This window comes from Mastigoproctus giganteus, chromosome 4 (assembly GCF_048544385.1).
Source record: "Mastigoproctus giganteus isolate SK-2022 chromosome 4, ASM4854438v1, whole genome shotgun sequence".
NCBI classification, from domain to species: domain Eukaryota; kingdom Metazoa; phylum Arthropoda; class Arachnida; order Uropygi; family Thelyphonidae; genus Mastigoproctus; species Mastigoproctus giganteus.
In genome coordinates this window covers 155,568,253-155,596,102 of record NC_143578.1, presented here as the reverse complement: position 1 = coordinate 155,596,102, position 27,850 = coordinate 155,568,253, and the positions used below count along the sequence as shown (strand labels likewise).

Below are 27,850 nucleotides of genomic sequence, written 5' to 3'. Positions count from 1 at the left end.
CGAAGTCTTTCTTCATAAGGACGCCCTTTTGCCGATCTCACCAGGCTAGTTACCCGTCTTTGCACCCTTTCAAGAAGCTCGATGTCGTCCTTTAGGTGCGGTCTCCATACTTGAACACAGTATTCCAAGTGTGGTCTAACATAAGTTGTACATAAGTGGTTTTATGTAAGCAAAGGAGTGCCTGTAATGAGGTATCACCAGGTGAGTAACCCACCAGTAGGTTGCAATTTTTGATTAGCATTTTCTATAGTAATTATTCATTACTAACAGACATTCATGTGAAGTATGAAGCATCACAAGGAACTGACGTTGACAGAGACAGCACAGCACAGCTCATCACATCACATGCAATAATGTGTGGACACCAGCTAATTGCGTTGCCCTTTACATTAGTGGTACTGAAGTGGCTCACTAGTGGGTTACTGCAATTAGTGCATATTTATTATGAAAATTAATGCTATCTAAGTATGAAATCATATCAACCCTCATGTTAGGGTTGAGTATATCGAAAAGGAAAAGAGAAACTTCCAAAGAATGAACATATGAATTTTACTTAGATATAACCTTAAATGTGCGATCTGCAGTCTGGTATCAACATATTAACTGAACATATTAATTTTGTGCTAATTATTAATTGTTAGCATGTTAAATAAATATTTCCAAATTTTATGAATATTTTAGAGGTTAGACAAGAGGCAGTACAACAGGCTTTAGCAGCAATGCATAATAGACCGAAACCTTCAGTTCCAATGCCTTCCAAAAGAATCTCAGTAATGGCTACCTCTCCCTCCAGAGAAATGAATGCATCAGGTGAGATATGAACAGTTTTATTTATCAATATGTATCAAAAAATGCAGAGTTCAATATATATACATCTATAATATTTGAGTGTCATAATATTTTGCTTTAAATAGTATATAGTTAAGCCTTAATGCACTACAGTTAATGCTAAAGTTCTTCATGTCTATAACAGTTGAACCAACTGAAGTTGTGTGATTAAAAGGCATTGTTACATTAGTATTAGTGGTGGCAAATGATGCAAACGTATATAGCATCATCCAAAAAAAAAAAAAAAAAAAGAAATCCCACATCACCTGTCCTTCCCCTCTGATAGTTTGTCTTGTTCTATCTTGAATTTATTTTTGTCTGTGGGATATCAATGGGTATACACGAGTCTAACAGTGGTCTGTTTGATTGTATATGGGCAGTGGTGAGCTATAGTGGGCTCGCGAGAGCCCATTGTTATTTTTTTGAAAATTTGCGAGCCGATTGTTGAGACAATCATTTATTTTACAAATGAAATACTGAATGCAATTATTGAGTGTCCAGAGCCAAAACTATGGTGGGGTGAGGGGGCCCCATCCCCAGCATTTTGATGGCACAATCGATCAGGTATGTATTTTAAAATTGCTTCATTTTTTATTTAATTACAGTTGGACCTCTGTTTAACCAACTTCTTTATAGTGAATTTTTTTGAATTCCCCTTGGTAATTACATTTAAGAAAATTTCCATATAACAAATGGATTAGGAGAGACAACTTTGTATGCATTGTTCTCACCTCTGGTCTTTAGGCAATTTAGGTAATTAGAAAGCACAAATTAAGGGTGAAAGGGATTACAGTTTCACAATGTTCGTGGTGTCTATAAAACCTATGCAGTCACATACTGAGAAGTCGTGCTATTCAGTATGCTTTCTATAGCCAATCAGAGGATTAAGAAGATTCCCAACATGGATAATAGCCTCTGGTCAACCTGTGTTGTGGTTCCCCTTTACTCCAACAAACAGGCATATATTTTTCGGAGAAGTGAGTGATCCACACCTTCCAGTAAATTTCTCTTGTCTATGTTTACATGGTTATAGTAGCTGAATATCCATGTGATTCCGACATTTTGCACAGTATTCAAAGAACTAGTGACAGTAGCAAAGTAGAGAGGGAAGGGATTGAAGCAACTAAGATATATAAACTTTATGAAGATGAAATGTTAGCAGATTTTGAAACTTCGTTGAGGCTTTCACTTTGTAGAAAATGTTCTAAAATATAATGGCATACAGGCAATAATTAAAAAAAAAAATACCTGTATGCATTATATCACTAATCTCCAAAAAACCACCATGAATTAAGGATGATTGCTAGAGAACTTGATGTGGAAACTATAAAGATCGGTCGTGTGTTCGGGCCACAATGAGCAGCTTGTAGCTTGTGGATGGCAATTGTGGGTTGGAAGAATTTTCCCACTTTGTGCAAACATTTTGAACCATAAGTTAATATTCCAGATTATTAAATCTGGAATTTCTTAACCATTTAGCACTAATGATTGACATCCTGCAGGAGCTCTCTTACCTTTCAGAATCTTTACAGAATCACAGTGGTAAAAGCAGATAAATTAATTATTCAAACTAATCGATGCTATTGCTAATTTGAAAAATTCTGAAGGAAATTATGAAGCTAAAATTGAGAGCATGTTGAAGTGGAAAGGATTTGAAGGAATCAAAATCAAAAGTATGAACACATTTAAAAAATTACCTCACGACAATGTGCGCCTCCGTAGCCGTGTGGGCAGGAGCAGCAGTGCATAGCACATGTTTCTTGATTAGACCGGGGGTTCGAGCCCGTGACCACCAAATACAGAGGATGCGGAAAGGTCAGGGAATGACCACCGCATATCCCGGAGCAATATGGTCTCCTAAAAACCAAATAACAACAACAACAACCTCACGACAAGTTATTAAATGCATTGTTTTATCCTTAAAGGATAAGTTATTGAATTCATTTTTTATCCTTAAAGGATAAAAAATCTTAAAGAAATTTTAAACATATGTTACCTGAAATCGTGGAATGTGAAAGAACTTTCGTCTCGGTGGCAAGACAGTGAAAAGCGAATAAGAAATTAAGTTTTCTGATAAAATATGAAATAAAAATTAATGATTTTAGAGATTTTGTCAAAGACTGTTTATATTTAAAATTGAGTGAAATCCCCTTTTCAGTTCAGAAAGCCAGAAATATCTTTGAAACCGTTGTGATTAGTAGTTCTGAAGCTGAGCGAGCTTTCAGCATAATAAATAATATTGTGTGAATCAATGAATGAATAAATGAATGAATAATGTTGACAATTAAACATGTTGCAGATTATGATGACCATACAACTAAATGGAAAACCATTGCTTCAATTTGATCCGGATCATTACGTCAAATCATTCCTCTGTAATCATCGCTCAACTATTGAGCAAAGCAGAAGATCAACAACAAATATTAATAAAGAAGTAAATTGTATATGGTAATTTTTAGAATAAATTTTTCTTGAAGATTTGTGTAATAATTTTTTTTCATATAATCTGTGATTTTTGTGTACCTTTTCTAGAATGGTTTGTTTTTTTATGTAATATTTGTTTTTATATTGTGGAATGTTTTATGTTTTGTGATAACTTTTTATTCACAATATTAAAATTTTATCAGGAAAAAAATGTATCTATTATATTTCCCTAGTTGTTAAAAAAAAAAAATAATAAAAAAGATGAATAAAAAAGTTTCGCACGCACGGTAGATGGTTTATGTGAAACCTCCTTGTTTCTTTTAGGTATTTTGATTTGTATATATTGATTACAAAATAAAAGAGCTTTTTTATTGTAAATATTTTATTGATCATTCACAAATTTTCGTAATTTCTGGAAGACATACAATGGATTTATGATAACTAAAGTAAGAGCTATATACTTGCGATTGCAATGTATCTAAATGTCTCTGAAAAACAGTGTCAATTGAAGTACCAATCCTGTAGTTGAAGCGACATATGCAGATGTTAGGGCACCTAACAATGGAATGTAACGAAAAAAAGAAATGGTGATTTCAGTGATCAGTAGCAGTGCTTGTTGTAACAGAGTTGAGCAGTTATTATTGTTAGCCATATGATGCAAGGAAGCCTGAGGCTTTTGCTGCACCAGCCGAAATTTTTTTTTACCCTAGGAGTTGGGGGGGAGGGAGAGTGAGAGTGAGTCAGAGTCAGAGTCAGAAGTAGAAGGGAATTACCAAGAAAGAGAAGAATAATGATATCCAGCTCAGACCCTGGGTGTACCTAGCCCATGTTCACCAAATGTGAGCCACTGGGGTTATCCTAGAGAAACCTTTGATCTTTCACAGGTGAGCCAAGGTGTTTGTTTTAATTGCGGTCTCCAGCGTTTTCCCCTATATGCCGCTGTAGAATCTGAAAAGGCAAAGTCCAGGCCGGCAAGTGTATATATGTAGGAATATATGTATAAGTATGTGTCTTGTTATGTTGTGTGTTGAGTGCCGGCACCTGGCAACTTTGCTGCCAGGGGGCAGGGTCCAGGTGTCCCCTGCCCTCTGACTCCCAACCTTGGCCACGTGTAGGTGCAACAGCATCCACTTTCTAGCTGAGACTCTTACTGGGGCTATCAGGCAAGCCTGGGAGCCCGAAGGTATTCAAAGAAAAGAAAAGGGATAGTATGGAAAATGGAGGGAAAGGAAAGTGGATAGAAAGCAAGGGGATGGGAGAAATAGGCATCCCCGGAAAAGAAACAAAGTAGGAAGAAAAGAGTAAAGGTATTAGCGGAAAGACACTCAATTTTTAAACTAAGAAAATTAATCTTTTAGATTATTTTGTAGAACAATTTAGATTAATCTTGTAGAACCAATAACTACCTGTCAGTAGTACCAAGAAAATTAACATGTCACAGCTGCAACAATCAGATACCAAGACATAATTTTCAATCGACTTGGTTAAAACTATTAACATTACAACTCTTGTAATTATGATTTTAACTCTTGATGTTATGATTTTAATTCTTGATATTATAATTAAAACTCTTAATATTATCACAAGACCATGCAGTGAAGAAAAGACAAGAAGGTTAAAATACTAGCTAATGGAGATTTCCCCAGCCAGTAAGAAAGCAATTTACACAGTTGAAAACATCCAATTATTGTACTGAACACCCAGCAACAACTACGTTAAACCAAAAATCACTGTCTTGTGATAATCGAATAACCTCTTTATCCCCATCACTACAGGTCGACTCTATTGAAATTTGATCTCAACTTAAGATATAAATTCATCAACAAACAGCTCAATATCTAAATCTAACAAAATTTCACAGTGATTTAAATTTCAATTTAGCAAGTCAGAAATCCTGATCTCACAACAAGAAAACAGTAATATAATAGACTATACCCAAAATATTACAACCATTCTGAGATTTCAGCATTATGAAGCTGCAAGGCAAAATTTTCTTTCCAAGGTCTGTTACATCCTGTGTGGGAAGTCAGTTCAGCAATTATCTCCAGAGCCACCCAGAACGCAAGAACAACCATTTATAAAAGGCCAACTGCCTGAGCACACAAGATACTTATTTTAAAATTTTCATAAGTTCAATATATTTTTTATCACCAATCTTTAATTGACTCTATCCAGTCTTGTCTATAATTAAGCCAAAATCGAAATTGCTGCAAACCTCAGCAATGAAAGCTTTATCATTAATTTCTAATTAAAAGACAATCTGTTTTTTTTTTTTTTTACACAATTTTTCCCAAGTTTTGAGGAATCAAAATACCAAGCACAAGCTCTGTGCTCAGTACAAACATAATGGAGAACATCATGTTGTTCTCAACGGACACAAGTGTTTTTGCTAAGGATCAGTTCCAATCAGTCTTTTCCTTCGCATAAAGATCTTACCTACGAATTCTGCCAAAGCAAGGTAATTTTCTTTACTGTCAAGAAATCTAGGTGAGTCATTCTCCTCATATATATTTGTCAATATTTGTAAGTCCCTTCTGTAATCTAAGTAACAGTTACATTCAAAAATTAAATGCTGCACTGTTTCAGGCTCTCTGCAGTTACACAGTGGAGTAGCAGCAAGGCCAAAAGTGTGCAATTTAAAATTCAGACTTCCATGGCCTGAAATCAAGAATGTTAAATTTAAGCCTGGATTAAACCAAGGCATATTTGATTTATTTAATTCTATCAACCTAGACATGAATTTATTAGTTATTCTACCCTTAGTATCATTAGACCATTCTTCCTGCCAATTTACAAGGAACTGATTCCGAATTCTCTACACATCTTTCTTAACTGGTAACTCTAGATTAAGTGTATAGTGGTCAGTAACAGCAGGTAGACCCTTCCGCCTGTAATACTGTAAGTAGTTAAATATTATTTCAAATTGAATGGGCAGTTTGCCTGTTAGTACCCTGAGAGCTGATGTCAAAATTGTACAACATGCCCTTGATGTCGCTAATAAAAAGAACCGCTTCCATGATTTGGGAAAAGAACATTCTTTAAGACAGGTGTTAAGGAGATTTTCAATCAGTTTTGGACAAACTTTCTAAATTCTTTTCAAGACAGAAACTTCTATCAAATCTAAACCTGGACATTTTTCCTCCTTCATGGAGCACATGGCCTCATCAATCTCCTCACACTTGAAATTTTCTTCAAATGAAGGTCCTTCATAGGTTAAATGATCTATTCTTATTCTAGTCTGTTTGACTAGAACAGCTAGAAAAAGAATAGTTACTGGAGATTGAACATCCTGATGTATTATCCTGATAGAATAATTACTGGAGATCGAACATCCTGATGTATTATCCTGATAGAATAATTACTGGAGATTGAACATCCTGATGTATTATCCTGACAGAATAATTACTGGAGATCGAACATCCTGATGTATTATCCTGATAGAATAATTACTGGAGATCGAACATTCTGATGTATTATTTTGTCCAGAATAGCATTCATAGTCTCCGACCATGTAAGCATTTCAGTATTATTCGACTTTAATATGGATGAGAAGATCCCTGCCAGATGTATCTTTTCAACAACCAGTTTGTAAGGGAGACCCCATGGGTCTTCATCAAGAGTTGTTTTTACCAATCATTCCCATGATAAATGGCTTTTCTCTATAAATAAGATTAAAATATGTTCTGGTCTCCTTATAAATTTCCTGCAAGTGCTTGATCTCCTCATTTGGTCTGTTATTATGTTTTGCCGTTGTTAATCTCACCTGGCATTCATTAGGTTGCTTCGCAAAGCAGAAAGATCCTGAATCCACCATGGGACAGAATTCCTTTGTTGCTTTTTCTTTTGGAGAGTTCCATCACAAACCTCAGTAATAAGTTTCATTACCTCTTGCAACTACAAGTTTAAATCCAATTCTCCCATAATTTCAATATTGTCATCAGCGAACATTTCCCTTAACTTGGAATCAAAGAGCTCCCAATCTGCACTTTGTGTTTTGTAATGAGGAAAATCATAATTACAATTAAGATTTCTGGGATCTGAAGATGATACAATGTTTAATGCAATAACATTGTGGTCACTACCGATCCAGGAGTTATGAACCCTCCTGTCCCTGACACAGTGACCAAATGTTCTGTTAGTCAATGTGACATCAATAAAGGATTGTCTGGAGGCAGAGACAAATGTTGGTGGGTGTCCTGGGAATTCCAAATAGTTAAGTTCTTTGATTGAATAATTTCCTTTAATTACTCGCCTTTAGAGTCCGAAACTGGGCTGTTCCATAGTGTTGACGATGCATTTGCATCCGTGAGAATTAACACTTTCTTCCCCAACTAATTTGTTTAAGGCTGTTTCTAAATAGTTCAAGAATGGTTCTATGGATTGACCAGATTGGCTACATTGCATATAAAGTGATATACAGTAAATTTTGCCAAAGATGCCCTCCAAACATGCACACGCGGAGTGCTCTGTGCACAAGCCATAAAACCCGGTAACAGTGATGTTTGGATCCGCTATGACTAGGGCCACCCAAACCCTAGCCACAGCATTACCTCGAATCTGTATGATTTGAGTGACAGACTGTACAATTTTGTAATCATTAGGTAGACCTTTGACTACACCTTTGTAGGCATATAATTCTTGTAGACCAAGAATGCCAATATTTTGCTCTGCTATAATTTTAGAAGGATTGTATAAGGCAGAAGCCTATCTTTGACAATTTAGTTGAATTATTTTAACCGTTCCTCTTAATATTATTATTTATTTTGTTTGTTCTATGCATAATTGATCCGATCTTTTGTTTGATCCTGGGCACGTAAATACTCCAGACAACTAAGTCATGGTATGAATGGTCTGACTTTTTCTTCCTAATCTTGCAGTTGGGGAAAAAATTTCCGATTCTTTATTTTGACATTGTTCGATTTGGTGCCCACAGTGCCCACATGTACTGTCAGTTTGACGACAGTTCTGGGCAGAGTGCCTGTAACCTAGGCATTTGAAACAGCGGGAGGCTATAATAAAATCCTTAAGACTATGCACTGAAAAACCCAAATACAGGTGACTATCAGAGCTTAATAAAATTTTTCTAATATTCGCAGGAACCTCGAAAACCCAGTGTGAATTATTCTTATGTTTCGATTTAATCTTAAATCTTATCTTAACTAGTTTTCTAAAATTATTCTTATTTACCTGTCAGACCCTCTAAGATTTTTCTCATATAGGTCTTCTAAAAATTCTTGGTCTGAAACTTCTTTATTTATGTCATAAGCTGCTATAAGGGTTGGGTTTAAATTTCTTGGTGGCTTGGCATTAAGGTTGTGTTCTTTAAATTTAGTGCCAGCTTTGAGCTGCACTAAATTTAAGTTATGGAAACAGCATTCATTACTGAATGCTGTTTCCATAACTTTGCCTTTTTCACTTACTTTCTGTATGGATATAATTTTTACCTGCCTCAATTCTGTTTTAAACTTTTTAGATACTGCCTGTTTGATCTTCTCACTCGTTTTAAGATCACACTCATCATGAGCACGTATAATTACAGCACGTTTTGTTTGCATTCTCGAAGGAAAGTCACCCTGATCTAACTTTCTGCCCACGTTTGAGGCAGCCACACTAGCATAGCTAGCTACATTTGAAGATGTAGGCACGGCAGGAGGTTCTAATTTTTCTTTCAGTTTTTAATTTTCCATTATGAGATCAATTAATATTCTCTCCATGGTATTCCATGTTTTACTCACTTCAATTACCATTGTTGGAGTAACCTTAGAACCAGATTTAAGTGTATCTAGGAGAATATTCTTAAGTGCTAGAACAAAATCTAAATTTTCGGTGTTTCATGACTGCTCTAGTTCTCCCTCAGACTGTATGTTGTCAGCAGCAGCACTGCCCCTGGGACTGCTGTATAGATGGAAATTCATCCCCCGTGATATTAACAAGCTGTACAAATGGCTCCTGAAATCCTTTCACACCAGCCTCTGCAAGCTCTGGCACAACGGTCGATCACCAGGCATTCCATCAGAGGATGAAGAGCTTTCATCAACCATATCTGTAAATTTGATAAAGCTTATAGGTACATAGCAGAGTTAGATAAGTAATAATTCTTAAAAATTTACTTAGACAATTTTTAGAAGACAATAACAAAATTTCAGCAAGCACAGAGGCAAACAACGTGTAAAGTCGAATTACCATTAGATGATGCAAGAAAGCAAGCTTATACAGCATCAGCCAAAAAAAAAAAAAAAACTTCCCATTTCACCAATCCAGTCCCTCCAAATGTTTGGCTAGTTTAGCCTTAAATTTATTTAAGCTATAAACTTCCACAACAACAGATGGAAGTGTGTTCAAGCAATCAACTGCCCATTGCTAAGGCAAACTTCTGCCATCTATTCTACAATTGTCTTTCCTTAATTCGAATCTGTGCCCTCTCAGGTTTGTAGTGTGAGCAAGCAGAAGTATCCCACCAGCATTGAGCCTGCTCAAACCATTCAAGGCCATATACACTTTAATCAGATCACCTTGCAGGTGCCTAGTCTCCAGATGCCACAACTTGCAGAACTTAAACAATTCTTCATAAGTGCACCCCTTTGTTCCTCTCACCAATCTTGTTGCCCTTCTCTGTACTCGTTCTAGCAACTCAAACATCCTTCCTAAAATGAGGCCTCCAGACCTGTATACAATTCTCAAGATGCGGCCTTGTACAAAGGGATATCACCTCCTTGTCTCTGCTAGCAAAATTGCTATATATCATTGACAAAACTCCATGACATGCTCTGGCAGCCCGGTTGCATAGCTTAGAGAACTTCATATCTGACTGCACAATTACTCCCAGGTCTTTTTCATTCTCCACCTCCCTGAGTGTAGCACCACAGAGTTGGTACATTTCTCTTGGGTTACTGCTAACATGCAGTACTTTGCATTTGTCAATGTTAAACTTCAGTTGCCAGTTCTCAGCCCATCTGCCTGACTTTTCTAGATCCTGTTGCAGTAGCATACTGTCTTTAGAGTCATTATAACAACCCTGTAAACCTTTGTATCATCTGCAGACTTGAACATTAAGCCTGATATACCTTCATCCATATCATTGATAAATACACAAAACAACAATGGGCCCAGCACTGAACCCTGCGGGACTCTGCTAACAACATTAGTCCACGAAGAGTAGCGTCCATTGATTACCACCTTCTGTCTTCTACCACTCAACCACCCTTTTATCCATTGTAGCAACTTACCCTTAATGCCATTCTTCTCCAATTTGTACAGTAGTCTTCCATGTGCAACAGTATCAAAAGCTTTCCTGAAATCCAAGTATATTATATCAAAATTATTTTCAGCATCCAGTTCCTTTGTGACCACATTGTAGTATCCAGTCAGATTGATCAGACAAGACTTCCATTAACAAACCCACGCTGTCTGAACTATTGCTGCTGTCTCATTTAGGTGATCCTGCATCACCTCTTTAACCAGCAGCTCCATTATTTCCCCGGAACAGAAGTTAAACAAACAGGTCTATAATTATTTGTGTCACCAATTGAACTCCCTTTGAGAATTGGGGATACATTTGCACATCTCCAGTCCATGGGGACCTCCCCTGACTAAGGATTCTCTCATAATTATTAGCATTAGTAAAGGCACATGATGTAAGAAAGCAAGCTTTTGTTAAAAAAAAAAAAAAAAAAATCTAATTTCACCCATTCACCTGCTCCAAATGTTTGTCTAGTTCTGCCCTGAATCTATTTAAGCTATCAACTTCTACAATGACAGACGGAAGTTTGTTCCAGCAATCAACCACACGCTGGCTAGAGGCAAACTTCCGCACATCTATCCTACAAGTGTCTTTGATCAATTTGAATTTATGTCCTCTCAGACGGTTATTCTGAGCAAGAGGAAGAATCCCATCAGCATTGAGCATATTGAAACTATTCAAGGCTTTATGCACCTCAATCAGATCACCTCACAAGTGCCTAGTGTCCAGACACTGTAATTTGCAAAACTTAAGGTTTCGTTCGTAAGGGCAACCCTTTTTTTCCATTCAATAATCGTGTTGCCCTTCTCTGCACTTGCTCCAGCAGCCCTACCTCCAGACCTGTATATAGTACTCAAGATGTGGCCTGACCATTGCCTTATACAAGGGTATAATCACCTCCTTATCCCTGCTAGAAAAATTCTTGTATATCATTAGCATTAGCAGAGGCATTTGATGCAAGAAAGCAAGCTTATGCAGCATCAGCCAAAAAAAAAAAAAAAAAAACCACTTCCACTGCACCCCTCTGTTCGTTCGAAATACCTGTCCAGCTGAGCCTTAAACTTATTTAGGCTATCAACTTCCACGACAAGGGATGGAAGTCTGTTCACCAACCAACCACCCGCTGGCTAAAGGCAAATTTCCTCACGTCTATCCTACATCTGTCTTTCCTCAATTTGAATTTATGCCCTCTCAGGTGATTATTCTGAGCAAGAGGAAGAATCCCATCAGTATTGGTTTGAGCATGCTCAAACCATTCAAGGCTTTATACACCTCTATCAGATCACCTCACTGGTGCTTAGTCTCCAGACACTGTAATTTGCAAAATTTAAGCCTTTCTTCATAAGAAGCACGCCTTTGTTACATTCACTAATCTTGTTGCCCTTCTTTGTACTCGTTCCAGCAGTTCTACATCCTTCTTGAAATGAGGCCTCCAGACCTGTATACAGTACTCTAGGTGTGGCCTGACCATTGCCTTTATACAAGAGAATAATTACCTCTTTATCCCTGCTAGAAAAATTCCTATATATCATTGACAATACATCATGCAGCCCGTCTGCACTGTTCCGAGAACTTCATATCTGCCTGCACAACCACCCCCAGGTCCCTTTCATTCTCTACCACTGACAGTGGTAGAGAATAAAAATGTGTAGTACCACAGAGTTGATACGTTGCTCTGGGGTTGCTGTTTCCCATATGTAGTACTTTACATTTGTCAATGTTAAACTTTATTTGCCACCTCTCAGCCCATCTGTTCAACCTTTCCAGATCCTGTTGGAGCAGCATAGTGTCAGTAGTGTCCTTGACAACCCTGCCAGCCTTCGTATTGTCTGCAAACCTGGACATTAAGCTTGATATACCATCATCAATATCATTTATAAATACAGAAAACAATAATGGACCCAACACTGAACCCTGAGGGACTCCACTAATAATATTAGTCCATGATGTGCAGTGTCCATCGATTACCACTCTGTCTTCCCCCCCTCAACCACCCCTTTATCCATAGCAGCAATTCACCTCCAATGCCACACTGCACAAATTTGTGCAGTAGTCTTCCATGTGCAACATATCAAAAGCCTTTCTAAGATCCAAGTATATAATATCAAAGTTATTCCCTGCATCCAGTTCTTTTGTGATTGCATCATAGTATCCAATCATATTGGTCAGGCAAGACTTCCCCTTAACAAAACCATGCTGTGTCCGAGCTATAACTGAAGTCTTGTCTTGATGATCCTGCAGTGCTTCTTTAACCAGTGCCTCCATTAATTTTCCTGGAACAGAAGTTAAACTAACAGGTCTATAATTACTTGTGTCAGCCTTTGATCCTCCTTTGTGAATTGGGGTCACATTTGCACATCTCCAGTCTGTGGGTACCTCCCCTGAGTCCAAGGAAGCTCTCATAATTATGGCTAAGGGTTTGCTTACTTCCCTTGCTGCCTATTTCAATATAACTGGATAGATCCCATCCACCATACATGCCTTTCTTGTGTTTATCTTCAACAATTTCTCCTCCACTTTACTCTCAGTTATTACAAGATTCTCTAGCTTACTGCCAGAGTTGAATACACCTCTAGCATTCCCCTCCCTGAATAACTTCTCATGTGTGAATGTCGATGCAAAATATTCATTTAGTTTGTTAGCTACCTGAGCAGGATCATCAACAATTGACCCATGGATATCAAGTGGACCAATCTGATTCATCCCATTCCTTCTAGAGTTTACGTAAGTAAAGAACTCTTTGCTGTTTTTCTTTGCATCCCTTGACAAAGATTTCTTGTAATCTGCCTTCGCCTGCCTAGCGTCCTTTGTAACTTGGTTACAGATCAACTTGTATCTTGTATCTGTCATAGGCTCTGTGTCACGTGTTAATTTGTACGTATCCCATGCATTTTCCTTCTCTGCCATATGTCTCATTAGTTCATCTGACATCCATTTAGGCCTAAACCTTGAACAATATTTTTTAGTTGGTATGTAAAGCCCAGTATCTTCCAATATAAGTTCTTTGAATGCTTCCCATTTTGAATTTGCTTTTGGTAACATCATCAGTTGGTCCCACTGTATGGAATTTAAATACTGTCTCAGTCCATCGTAGTTGCCTTTACGAAAGCAAAAACATTGACAAGACAACATGAGCTACTCTTGCAGACTGTCTGCACTGCTCAGAAAACTTCATATCTGCCTGCACAATTAACTCCAGGTCCTTTTCATACTATATGACACAGTTGATATGTTATTCTGGGGTTACTGCTTCCCATATGCAGTACTTTACATTTGTCAATGTTAAACTTCAGTTGCCACCTCTCAGCCCATCTGCTCAACTTTTCTAAATCCTGTTGCAGCAGCGTACTATCATTAGTGTCATTAACAACCCCGTCAACCTTAGGATTGTCTGCAAACTTGGACATTAAGCCTGATATACTATCATTAATAAATGCAGAAAACAACAATGGACCCAACACTGAACCCTGAGAGGGACTCCACTAATAATATTAGTCCATGAAGAGCAGTGTCCATTTATTACCACTCTGTCTTCCCTTTATCCATAGCAGCAATTTGGCTCCAATGCCACACTACTCCAATTTGTGTAGCAGTATCAAAAGCCTTTTTAAGATTCAAAAGCATGATATCAAAGTTATTCCCTGCAACCAGTTCCTTTGTGACCATATCATAGTATCCAATCAATTGGTCAGACAAGATTTCCCTTAACAAAACCATGCTGTTGTCCGAGCTAGAACTGAAGTCTTGTCTGGATGATCCTACAGTGCTTCTTTAACCAGTGTCTCCATTTATTTCCCTGGAACAGAAGTTAAACTAACACGTTTGTAATTACTTGTTGCCCTTTTATCCTCCTTTGTGAATTGTGGTCACATTTGCACATCTCCTGTCTATGGATACTTCTCCCGAGTCCAAGGAAGCTGTCATAATTATGGCTAAGGTTTGCTTACTTCCTTTGCTGCCTCCTTTAATATAACTGAATAGATCCCATCCACCCCTTGTGTTTTTCTTATGTTTATTTTCAACAATTTCTCCTCCATTTTGCTCTCAGTTATTTCAAAATCATCTAGCTCACTGCCAGATTTTAACTCACCTTTGCTTGGCATTCCCCTCCCTAAATAACTGTGGCTAAGAGTTTGCTTACTTCCATTGTTGCCTCCTTCATTATAACTGAATAGATTCCATCTACCCCAGGTGCTTTTTTTGTGTATAACTTCAACAATTTGTCCTTCACTTTGCTCTCTGTTATCACAAAATCACTTAGCTCCCTGTGTTAGTTTGATAAACCTCTGGAATTCCCCTATTTGAATAATTCCTGTGTGAATGTAGAAGAAAATACTCATTGTTCATCAGCTACTTGGCAGGATCATGAATAGTTGAACCATCTATGTTAAGTGGACCACTCTGATTCATCGCCTTCCTTCTAGAGTTTACATAAGTAAAGAACTCTTTGCTGTTTATCTTTGCATCTTTTGTCAAAAATTTCTCATAATTTGCCTTTGCCTGCCTAGCCTCCTTTGTGACTTGACTACAGACTAGATAATATCTGTTGTAGGCTTTTGTATCACCTGATAATTTATATGTATCCTATGCATTTTTCTTCTCTGCCACAAGCCTCATTAATTCATTCAACTTCCATTTAGGCCTGAACCCTGAACAGCATTTCTTAGTTGGTATGAAAAGCCTAGTATCTTCCAAGATTAAGTCCCTGAAGGCTTTCCATTTAGAATTCACTGTTGGTAACATCATCAGTTAATTCCACTGTATAGAATTTAAAAACTGTCTGAGACCTCTGTAGTCACCTTTATGAAAACAAAAACTCTTCCCTTTACCCTTCATCGTAGTTACATCTTTAAGTAAATCCCACATCAGTACACTGTGATCACTGTCACTTAGTGGTTCCTTTATCTGCAAATTCCTAATGCATGTTTCATCACTGCTGATAATCAGATCAAGGGTATTACTCCCTCTGGTTGCCTCTCGAACATGTTGCTCTAGAAAACAATCCTCCAGTATATCCACAAATGTCTTGCTAGCGTGCGAGTGACAAACCCACTTGTTTCTGTTAATATCTGGAAAGTTAAAATCCCCCATTACAAGACATTGTGATTTACTGGCCCATTTATTTCTCTGCACAACTGTTCATTGTACTTATCAATGTCATTAGGCCTATAACATACTCCTACTCTCATTTTCTCTTTCCCAGTGTTTGTCACACCAAACAGACTCAACATTGCACTGTCCACCCATGTCAACTGGATGCACTTCCTTAGATTTGATGTGTTTCTTAACTAACAGCATAACACCTTCTCCCTTTCTCACCATGTCTGTCCTTTATGTATACATTGTGCTCCCCAAATTCCAATTCTGCACTGCTTATGTATGTGTGATACCATGTCTCTGATATCCCAACAGTACAGTCAGTCCTCATATATCACGATAGTTGTGTTCCCAGAAACCCTCGTGCAATGCAAAATCGTGCAATATAAACAACAGGCCCTATAGGAAAAATAGGGTTAGGTGCAGGCCACCCAAGATTGAACACACATTTGTAATCAAAACATTACCAAACAATAAATAATCATAATAAAATATTGCTAATGATTTTGCTTCTATCATAAGCAAACTTGTTTTTTGTTTGATTTTCTATCCAAACAGATGACAGCCGTTCCATCTCTTCCAATTCTTTGTGCCTTAATCTAATGGATTTTAATTACACTTTGAGTTGTTCCTGCTATGAAAGTTGTTTTTATTTTCTCTGCATTCTCTGTAATTCTCGGCGTTGCCTCATTTAGGTCTGTAGAACGTGCAGTATCACATGGTCTTTCATTTCGCTCCAAGCATTTCACAATTTCATATTTTTCTCTATTGACAGAGGCGGACTGGCCATAAGCCTTACCGGGGAAACCCCAGCGGGCCGGAGGCCAGTGTGATTTTGGCCATAAACGCTGGTATGAGGCCACTACAAAATTTCCCAGGTAAGAATTTTGACCCAGTCCGCCTGTTTATCGATATTGCTTTTCTTTTTCTCTCTGAATCTGCAGTGTCTTCACCAGGATGCTTCCTTTTCACACCTTTTAAGTATTTTACTCATTTTTAGGGAATAAACCACAATTACAAAACGAGGAGGCGCGCTTGATACACATAAACAAGCTGCACGCGTGTAGCAACTGAATAAACAACACTGTAAAGGCAGAGATACACTATTAACACTTAACATTTTACAAAAGCACATTTATAGGGGTTACTACCATAAAACAATAAAAACAATTTCCAGTTGCATTTCTGTTAGTGGAATCTGTTATAGACTGGTAGTAAACTCAATCTAATTGCATTTGCGATTATACCGATATCTGGAATTGTGTTGGTTATTATGGTGAAATGTGTTCCCCCCCCTTCACTGATATAAAACAGAAATACATTTTCAGAATCTTCTCTTCATTCCTATCGTGTTGCGTTCAGTTGGGGTGATTCCACGTTCGACTGCCATTTCTTGTAAACACAAAGGTGAATCGTACGTAAGCGAATTCAGTTTGTGTTATTTAAGATATCGTTCCCCTATTTATAAATTGTGTATGATCGAATTCGTGTAGTGTAAACACGTGTTATACGAGGACTGACTGTATCTGCCTTTGATGTCTTGACCAGCATTTCAAATTCATCAATTTTATTTACTATACTTTTAGCATTAGTGTACATGCAAGTATACATGCAGTTGTTGTTACCCTTAGTTACCCTAACAGAGCTGATGTGTTTACTTGTTCCATGACGACCCCCAGCAGCTCTTGAAATCCTCAGCAACCTGCTCGTAGACTGCTGCTCATTACTCCTGAGTCCCTCCTAAATGTAAGTTCTTGTAGTGGAGCAGGTTTTGACACTATCTGAAGATAAATATTTATAGTCCCAAGGGACATTAGAGATTGGGGAACAGCAATCCCCCATATAGCCAAGGGCAATGAGTTGTGACAATAACAGAACACTGTCCAGTACTTCTGAAAAGTGTCGATTTTATCTTATTAGCTGTCAAGGTCAGCAATCGTCCTGAACACTCAACAAAGAGACTTGTGTCAGCCATAACATTCATAGCATTAGAAAAATACAAAAATATTTATCTATGCAGATGATTCCATTGAAATAATGATCAACGGCAGGTAGAACATTTCTTTGTGGTTGCCTGGCAACAAGAAAAATACGATACCCATAAATTTAATAATCCAAAAGGCAAAAACAGAGGAGCACAAAATAGACACCAGCATACAGTAAACTTGATGCCATTTTGGGAATGCGTTTGCGTCTCCACCCCATGCCCGGTTGCACCGTCCAGGCAAACCCTCGGTTCCCAATTCCGAATAGCACAGGGCAGAAGGAGTGCTGTTATTTACATCTTTATTCAGTTTTTATTGAGATATGGGCAATCAAAATCTTTACATGATAACAATGGTGCAATTGTTCTCAGCCACCATTATTATAGCATAGCAGTTGCCTGCTTTCTTGCAGGCCACAATTGTCAATCCCACATCTTATTGAAACCTGATTTCAGTATAGAAATTGATTTAGTTAAGAATAAGATTTCTTGTAACAAGTGTAGAGTAAGCCTATTTGATTTATTCTTTGCAATCTTTTTTATTGAGATATGGGCAATCAAAACCTTTACATGATAACAATGGTGCAATTGTTCTCAGCCACCATTATTATAGCACAGGAGTTGCCTGCCACTTTCGTTCAAAAGTGCCAGGAATCCCAACATGTGAACTTACTCTAAGTAACCAAAATTTGCCAAAAAACAGGATCCATTTTGTCCATGAAATATCATTAGAGTCTTTTAACAATATATGTCTCCCCATTTACACCCAAATATGTTACAAACAATAAATCGACAGATAAAAGTGTAAAAATCAAAAAAATGGAAGATACAGAGAAAACAACCTCAGATTCTGAGACTGAATCTTAGGATCTGCTGCAGCTCATAATTTTCCTAAATAGAGACCAAAGTTCACGGGTAATTTCTACTGATGAAGCATATGAAATCAAGCAAATTGTGATTCATAAAGATGCTATCTCATACAGAATCCTCACACAAATGGGGGATATCCCAGGATAAAGAAATCACTGTAGAAGTGACATGAGACAGAGATAATATCCCCAAGAATAACAAAGAGGACTTCCAGGCAGCTGGTACTGCTCCATACAAAATAAAAACTATTGAATTGCAGCAGGAGAAACTTATGGTTATACAGACAGGCAGAATTACTGTTTTTGTCTGGGAACAGATCGCAGAATGTTGGACCAGTCTTGAAAGGACAGTCACTGATCTGTACATTCAAAATAAAGTACTAAAGGCTAAATTAGAGGCAAAGGAGACAGAGTGTGAAAACAGAAACGTCACTCAATGTCATATGCCCAGGTATTAATTCTCGGAATTTTTCTAGCAGGGATAAGGAGATGATTATCCCCTTGGATAAGGCAATGGCATGCCACACCTTGAGCTCTACATCCTTCCTAAAATGAGGCCTCCAGCCTCATTTTAGGAAGGATGTAGAGCTGCTGGAATGAGTATAGAGAAGGGCAACAAGATTAGTGAATGGAACAAAGGGTTGCTCTTACGAAGGAAGGCTTAAATTTTGCAAATTACAGTGTCTGGAGACTAGGCACCTGCGAGGTGATCTGATTGAGGTGTATAAGGCCTTGAATGGTTTGAGCAAGCTTAATGCTCATGGGGGTTCTTCCTCTTTCCCAGATTAATCATTTGAGGGGATAGAAATTCAAATTGAGGAAAGACGGTTGTAGAATAGATATGTGGAAATTTTGCCTTTAGCCAGTGGGTGGTTGATTGCTGGAACAACTTCCATCTGTCATTGTAGAAGTTAACAGCCTTAAATAACATCCAAGTTTCTTGCAATGACCGACTAACTAGTTAAAATAAATAAATGATATATATATAAGATAAAACAGAGATAAAATAAGATAAATGTGTTAAAAAACAATAAGATAAAATATAATATAATAATGCAGTGTTAAAATATAATATAATAAAAGTGTTAAAATACATAGAAGCTTTAGAAACAAAGTGCCTCTTCATCAGCTTGATTAGCTGATAAAGGTGCACTTCCCTTCAAAAGCTTCTATGTATTTTAACACTTATCTTATTGTATTTGAACACTTTTATCTTGTTTTATCTTATGTATATTTCATTTATTTATTTTAACAAATTTATTTTAACCAGTTAGTCGGTTGTCACAAGAAACTTGGTTGATATGCAACCCGACGCATAAGGCCTATTTTCTAAAGCCTTAAATAAATTTAAGGCAGAACTAGACAAACATTTAGAGCGAATGGATGGGTGAAATGGGAAGGTTTTTTTTTTTCTTTTGGCTGATGCTGTATAAGCTTGTTTTCTTGCATCATGTGCCTCTACATTTTTCTTGCATCATATGCCACATTAGCATTAATGCTAATTAAAGGGCTCCACTAGGGACAAAGGATAACTAAGCCACCAACCATGACTACCCACTGTAAGAAAGAGGAAAATATATGTATCATAAAACTTAGAGGACAGTAAACTGGACTCCAGTGAGTCCATCAAACAGGTCATAACTAAAAAGCTAGATCCCCAGTTCAAGACAATTAAGGTAAAAGCACTCTGTAAAATAAGAAGTACAGGCCTAGTCATTGAAACTGCCACCAAAGAGGACACAGATAAAACTAGAAACAATCTAGAATTAGCAAATCTTGGCCTGAAAGTAGAAAAACCCAAGGCCAGAGGCCCAACATAATAATATTTTGACAAAACAAAGACTAAGAATGAAATTGTTTTCATCCTGAAGATATAAGAGCATGAATACAGTATGTGCAAAAAAAAATCACATTCTAAATGTCATTTTCAAGCGTGCAGGACCTGCTTTCACTCATTCAGTGAGGACCCTAAGTGCCCAAGCTACTTAAAGACAGTGAAACAGCACTGACAGAAAGTTAATTATGGACAAATACCATAATGCCTATAATCACCAACCTTCGAAGTTTCTGCAACTGAATGCCCAGAGAGCTTGTGCAATTGCTGACCAATTAAAACTCATAATGGAAGAAAAACAGATTGACATAGCATGTATCCAGAAGCCTTACATCCATGGGGGATAGAGTTTAGTGATACTCTAGATCAACATTTCCCAAACATTTTTAGTCATGGAACACTTCATCTCCCAGTATATTTATGGAACACTTTTAATCTCTCAATATATTTATGGAACAGTTACGGAACACAAGTTTAGTGGGAGCCAAAGAACTGTTCCTTAATATTTTATTACATATGATGCACTGTGCATCTTTATTTCCAACACATGTAAAGCCGAAATTCAAATAACCATCAACATACTTTCGTTTTAGTCTTTTATTAGTTGGTTCCTGTTTTTTCACTTTGGATTTTTGGGGAACAGAAGGCTGCGATTGTTCATCCTCACTTTGAAGGGTGACAATATTGTGTTCGTTTTCATCAACCACAGTGGTGCTACTAGAAGTACTTGCCTCTTGTTTTAAAGTTCCTTTTTTCAACCACAGATCCATGGTCATTTATTTTAATAATAATATTTAGAAATACTGATAATTATCAAAAATATATTTATACAAGGAAGTGAGTTTAGCTATGCTTACTAGTTTTCCACAGTACTACAGAACTAATCTTGCAATTGTGAAGACAGTCTGCACTGCACCACTGGCACTGTATAAACATGCAAGAACGTGTCAGCAGAAGGCTACTTTGTTTCATCTTCCTGAATGATGCATGATATCGGTTTGCTTCCACTTTCCCTCAACCCGTGTACTCCAGGCTAAATCGCATACAAATGGCATATTAGATCATTACATTTATACTTTTTCGTAGATGTCATTACCTCCAAGCATACTTCTCTATGCAAAGCCTGCCAAAATATAGTGTTTTGCGAGCTATTTGATTATTAGTACAGTTTATTAATAACTGAGAAAAAAAAATCATTTTAAATTTAGAATGATACAAAAGTGGTGTATGCTAAAAAATTTGCGAAATTATTTAATTTTTTTTTTTGAATTATTAATTACGATTTTCCATGGAACACTTGTTCAAACCTCATGGAACACAGTTTGGGAAACGCTGCTCTAGATAGTACAGAATAATAGAATCCACCACAGACACAATGTGGGCAGCAATAGTAATTAGAAATTTAAAGTTTAGAGCAACTAAAATAACCCACTTATGCACCCCTCTCCTGCAGCATGTGCACAGGTTACCTCCCCTCTAGAGCCATTCCATATAATAACTGTATTGTAGGCATGCATAAATATTTGTCTCAGTATACACTGAAGCTCTCAGCTTCTTACCTGGCAGCAAAATATTAGTATTCATGGATGCTAACTGCTCCTCTCTCCCCCCCCCCTCCATCTATGACATAACCAAGTAAAGGCATACTGGAAAAAATATATATAGAAATCTTATCTATCATACGTATGGTTACTCTTCCACAGGACAATAATGAACTCCATCTCAGTGAACAAGTTTTAAAGATAACAGACACTATCAGAAAAGCTGCAGCTGCCTCAACAAAAAGACAGCAACCAAGAATGAATGCAGTCTCCTGGTGAAGTCCCGAGCAGGAGAATCTCTGGCAGAGGGTAACCCAGGCTGGGAAAAATTTCCAGAGATCCAGAACAAATGCCCAGAGGGAGACTTATTCATCTCTGAGAAATTCCGATACAAGCCTTATGAGATAAAAGAAAAAGGAATCATGGCAATCTCTTGTTAGTACCTTTGGTAATTCTAACCCATTAGGTGTGGTTTACTGTGTAGTTACCAACAAGATGCCAAGGGGAGATGTGGTAAACACCACAGACACCCTGACTGGACAAACTACATACACCTGAGAGGAGACAGTAAATAATGTTTTGAATATACTGATTCCTTTCTCTCAGAAACATACTGAAATTTGTAAAGAAAACAAAGAACACTCAGATATAAGAATATTCAGAAACAAAGAATTCTTAGAACAGAATAACCAAGTGCAAACTACTCTGGTTCAAAAGGACTTAGGAGACTTCATTGTCAGGGAAACGGGAAATATTTTTTGTAATAAGGATAGCTGGACTAGAACCAGGGCTTGTCTTCTGGGAGCAATAATTAATGATGTCACCAACAGATTGTCAGATTTTAAGGGAGGGGATAAAGAGAATATTATTATTCATGTAGAGAATAATGATATTAAGTACACACAATTTGACAATTTGTTAGACAAATATGGGACAATGCTGAAGAAATGCCACGAGTCTGTAATTCTGCCAGGCATGATAGGAGGGATTATATGCTGAAAACCTTGTGGATTCACTCAAGACTTGAAGGACTCTGCAAGGCTTTTGGGGGGATATTTTTATGAGCTTGGCTTGCACTTGTAGGTAGAAGGAATCTGTTTTGTAGAGACGGGATACATTTAAACAAAGATAGTGCAGGGATTTTGCCAGTATCATTGAGGAAAACTGCTAGTTTGGGAGGGAGGTCAAGGGTAATATGTAGGTGCATTTATCTGATAATATTGGTCAAAGTAATAATTGCACATACCTTGAGTTCTTGTTTGTTACCCCAACAGAACATATTAACAAGATGTTCTGAGAACAGAAGCATTTCAAATGAGCGGGTAGCTAATGCAGGGAATCTAGCTTAAATAACTTTAAAGGATGTGTCATAGTAATTAACTATACAAGAACACTAAATTGTTTATACAGTAATGTCAAGTGTCGTCAATAAAATGAGGGAATTTGAACTGTTGGTTAGAACAAGTAACTCTGACATAATAGGGCTTACGCAAATGTGTCACCCAGAGATAGGGGATGACGAGTTTCAGTATGGTATGTACAATATATTTATGAAGAATAGGGTATATAGAAGGGGTGGTGAGGTCTTGTTTCTTATCAAAAGCAGCCTGAGCACGAAAAAAGCTTTCCGGGATTCATACGTTTTACATACTAGTATAGAATCTGTATGATGTGAGATAGTTGGAACCAAAGGTATAATGAGAGTGGAAGTAATCTACAGGCCAGATGATTGTGAAGATTATGATGAGAGCCTCTATATGTGAATGGAATGGGCAAGTAAGCTTGAATATCTTATTATGGGTGATTTTAATTTGCCTCTAATTGATTAGACCAAATGGGATGGGGGACAATTTTTAAATCAACTAGATGATTTTTATTTGCACCAACATGTCAGGGAAAGTACTAGGGAAAAGAATATTTTAGACCTCATCACCAAGAACCTGGTGACATACAAGGGTGGTTCAATAAAGAATTGCCCTGACCTAGCTGCAGAAGTGCTAGCCTGTTGATTCTTGGCACAGGTTTTAGACTTTCTCTACATAGCCACCGTGCAGATTTACACATTTTTCCCATCGATGGATGAGGCTACGGATACCGTTTTTGTAGAAGTGGTGAGGTTGGTCTTTGAACCATGAATCTGTTGCAGAAATGAGTGTCCTGTCATCAGGAAAGTGGGTTTCCCGAAGAAATGATTTGAGGGAAAGAAACAAGAAGTCCAATGGTAAAGATCGGGTGAATAGGCTGGATGAGGCAGTATTTCATATCCAAAAATGGCCGCTTGTGTTGTTGCAATTTCAGAACTGTGAACTGGGGCATTGTCTTGAAGCATTCTCACACCTTTGAACAGCATGTCCTACCTACATGTTTTGATTTTTCTCCAGTAATTTTGTGAGTAATTTGGCATAATAGGCACCTGTAATTGTTCTATCTTTCAGCAGATAATCAGTCATTATTACACCTTTCTCATCCCAAAACACTGTCAGCAAGACCTTTCCTGCTGACTCTTTGACCCTTGCCTTCTGGGGGGGGGAACCATGATGTCGTCATTCCATGGACTGCTTCTTACTTTCAGGGTTGAAATGGTGTATTCAACTTTCATCCTGAGTAATTAGATGACAGAAAAAGTCTTCCTCATTTTTTTTGGCACAGGGGTCAAACTCTTATGATTTCTGTTGTCGATCAGCCTGATTATAGACTGAAACCAGTCTATAATCAGGGAATCCATCTTGCACTCAATTTCCGTGAATAGAGTTGGTCATGAAGGACTGTTTCAACAGAGCCCACACTAATCTTCACCTCCTGGGACAATTCACGGACAGATATCCGGCAATCTTCCCTGATTAAAGACTCCACTTTTCTGATTGTGCTGTCATCAATGACTGAATGGGGATGACCTGGAATGGGCTCAGATTCTACCTATGTCTGACCACACCTAAACTGTATATGCCAGTGCTTCACAATCCCATAGGATGGGGCTTCATCCTTATATACAGCAGCCATCTCCTCGTGGATTTCTTTAGGAGATTTCCCCTTCAAGAACAGATACCGGATTACAGTTATTGGCTGCAGTAGCATCATGGACTTTGTCCATGATGCCACTTCTTCACACATTCAACTCTGTAAGAGAAAAACAAATTAAGACACAGGACCGAAATTTTACACCTTTAGTACAAAGATATGTATGATGCTACACACAAAATATCATGACTGCAAAATGTGGAAGTAGGCGATGGCGATTCTTTATTGAACCACCCTCGTAATTGGGCTGATCGCGGGAACCAGTAGCAGGAAGTAATCATAGTGTTCTATGGTGGATAATGAAGAAAAGAGAGGTAGCAGTAGTTAAAGGCAAAGACAAAGGTGTTATAATTTCAGGAAAGGAAGTTACGATGCCTTAAGGTGCTACATGGACTCTATTATCTGAGTAGATATTGCACAGAGAACGAATAAAATTGAATTATGGTATACTCTTAAAGCATTAATCACAGAATCCTTGAATGCATATATATACCATTAAAAAAAATACTCCACGAGGAGGATTGCAAGTTTCACGCCAATAAAATTGCCAGATTACTTGAGCAGAAAAAAATGGCATGGAAAAGTTAGTGTAATAAGTACTGAAGCCTATAACAGATACAAAGTGATCTGTAATAGGGCCACAGAAAAAGTTAGGCTGGTAAAGGCAGATTATGAGAAATTGTTAGCAAAGAGTAGGATAAGAAATTCTTCACATATGTAAAGAAGAGAAGGAAAACGAGATTGGACCCTTATGCAATGGGTGTGGGACAGTATTAGATACCTTAGCTGACGTTGCAGATGAACTCAACAGTTACTTTGCATCTATATTTACAAAAGAAAAACACCCTTTATGTCAATGAAAAATTATGGGAGTGAAGTTGAAAAATATGTAATTAATGATATTGAAATTTCACATGAATATTTAATGAAAAAACTTTTGAGCCTACAGGCCGGTGAGACTCCTGAGGTTGATGGCATATACCCTATAACCTTAAGGGAGGCAGCAAGTGAATGCATTGAACCATTAAGGCTAATTATGAGAGTGTCACGGGATTTGGGGGGGGGGGTGATTCCATTGGATTGGAAAAGTGCCAATGCATCTCAAATACATAAGGGGGATTCTAAGAGTGAAGTGGGAAATTATCGACCAGACAGTTTAACCTCAGTAATAGGGAAAATCATGGAGGCAGTGATCAATGGTTGAATTCAGGATCATTTAGATAGAAAGAGAATTCTGAAGGATACTCAACATGGTTTTATAAATGGTAAATCATGTTAATAACAAATCTGGTTAACTATTTTGACAAGATCACTCATGAGCTGGATTTAGGGAATAATTTCGACATTGTTTATTTGGATTTCAGCAAAGCATTTGACTTAGTCCCACATGAGTGGTTACTTTATAAGCTGGAAAAAAGTTGTAATTACAGGGAAAATCCTTAGATGGATAGCAGGATGGCTTCAAGGCAGGAGGCAGAGGGTTGTGATAAAAGTTATACCTTAAATTGGGTTGATGTAAGAAGTGAGATTCCCCAAGGATCAGTATTACGACCACTGTTGTTTTTGATTTTCAAAAATGACATCGATGAAGGGTGTGATGTCTAAATTTGCAGATAATGTAAAGATTAGTAGAGTAGCGAATGATCACCACCAAGCAGAGCTTCTTCAGAGTGACCTAGATAAATTTCAGAGATGGTCAGAAAAATGGCAGCTATGCTTTAATCCGGCAAAGTGTTACACTTGGGAAACAGTAACCCCAAAATAAGTTATACATTTGACGGAATTGAACTAAAGCCAGTAGTGGAGGAAAGGGACTTCGGTGTTATGATACGGTCAAAGATAAAGTTCTCTGAGCATTATAGACAGGTTGCAAGGAAGGCCCATGGTGTTCTATCAATGATTTATCGAATGTTTGCTAGTAGAGTCATAATCCCATTATATAAGGCTATTGTTAGACCACTCTTGGAATACTGTGTTCAAGTATGGAGACTTCAACTAAAGAAAGACAATGAGCTTCTTGAAATGCTTTAAAGACAGGTAACTCACCTGGTGAGATCAGCAAAAGGACGTCCGTATGAGGAAAGACTTCAAATATGTGGGTTGAAGAGCTTAAAAACTAGGCACCTTAGAGGAGACTTGATTGAGGCATGTAAGGCTTTGAGGGGAATAAGAAAAATGAATGAGCATGAAATTTTCACGGTTATAAATGATTCTAGAACAAGAGGCCATAATTTCAAGTTATGGGGGGAGATGTTTAGATTGGATTGCAGGAAGTTTTATTTTAGCCAGCAAATTATAAATTTCTAGAATAAGTTACCTACATGTGTGGTAGAGACTGACAGTTTGTGGAAATTCAAAGGTCAACTGGATAGTTACCTATGGGAGGAGGGAAATGTGTAGGTTGTCTATTTCCTTTTCTTTTATTAATTATTTATTTTTTAAAATTTTCTTCTTATTTTATTATTATTATTTTTTGGCTAGTGCAGCATAAGTACCATGGCTTCCTTGCATCATGTGGCCATTGCTAATACTACAACTATAACCAGCAAACCACCCTTAAACTCTGAGGAATTAACTGTGGCAATTAATAGAACCAAAGAGAAAAAAAAATGCCAGGGAGATGATCTAATAGAAATGGAGATGATAAAAGGACTAGTGAAAAATTTTCCCAATCAGCTCCTACAATTTATAATAACTGTCTGGATAAAGGGATTTTTCCCACAACTTGGGAAATAGTCAACCTCCGGACCATACTTAAAAATCCCCCAGAGAAACTACCAAATGATACTAAATCGCAGCTGAATTGCCTTGTTGCCAGTACTAGGCAAGGTATTGGAAAGGCTAATTCTTCTACTCTTTGAAATTCATTATTCAAATGCCAATCTTCAGTCGGACAAATGATTTGGCTTCAGGCTTGGTTGTCCAACTGAAGATGCCATGAATTGCCTCATAAAGGCTGCAGAAAACACCTAGAAAAAGTATCTGCAGGTTGTATCACTTGATTTTGCTAGTGTC

At 37.5% G+C, this 27,850-nt stretch overlaps 1 protein-coding gene across 2 annotated transcripts in view; it reads left to right on the top strand.

Annotated features, from left to right (window-relative positions):
- LOC150087127 (disco-interacting protein 2-like) overlaps nucleotides 1-27,850 on the top strand; it is a 1,128,863-nt gene that overhangs the window by 100,043 nt on the left and 1,000,970 nt on the right. For both annotated transcript variants that reach the window (XM_090372979.1, XM_090372978.1), the window contains exon 6: nucleotides 682-810. In XM_090372979.1, the coding sequence (XP_090229105.1) occupies nucleotides 682-810 (129 nt within the window). The remainder of the gene's footprint in view (nucleotides 1-681; nucleotides 811-27,850) is intronic.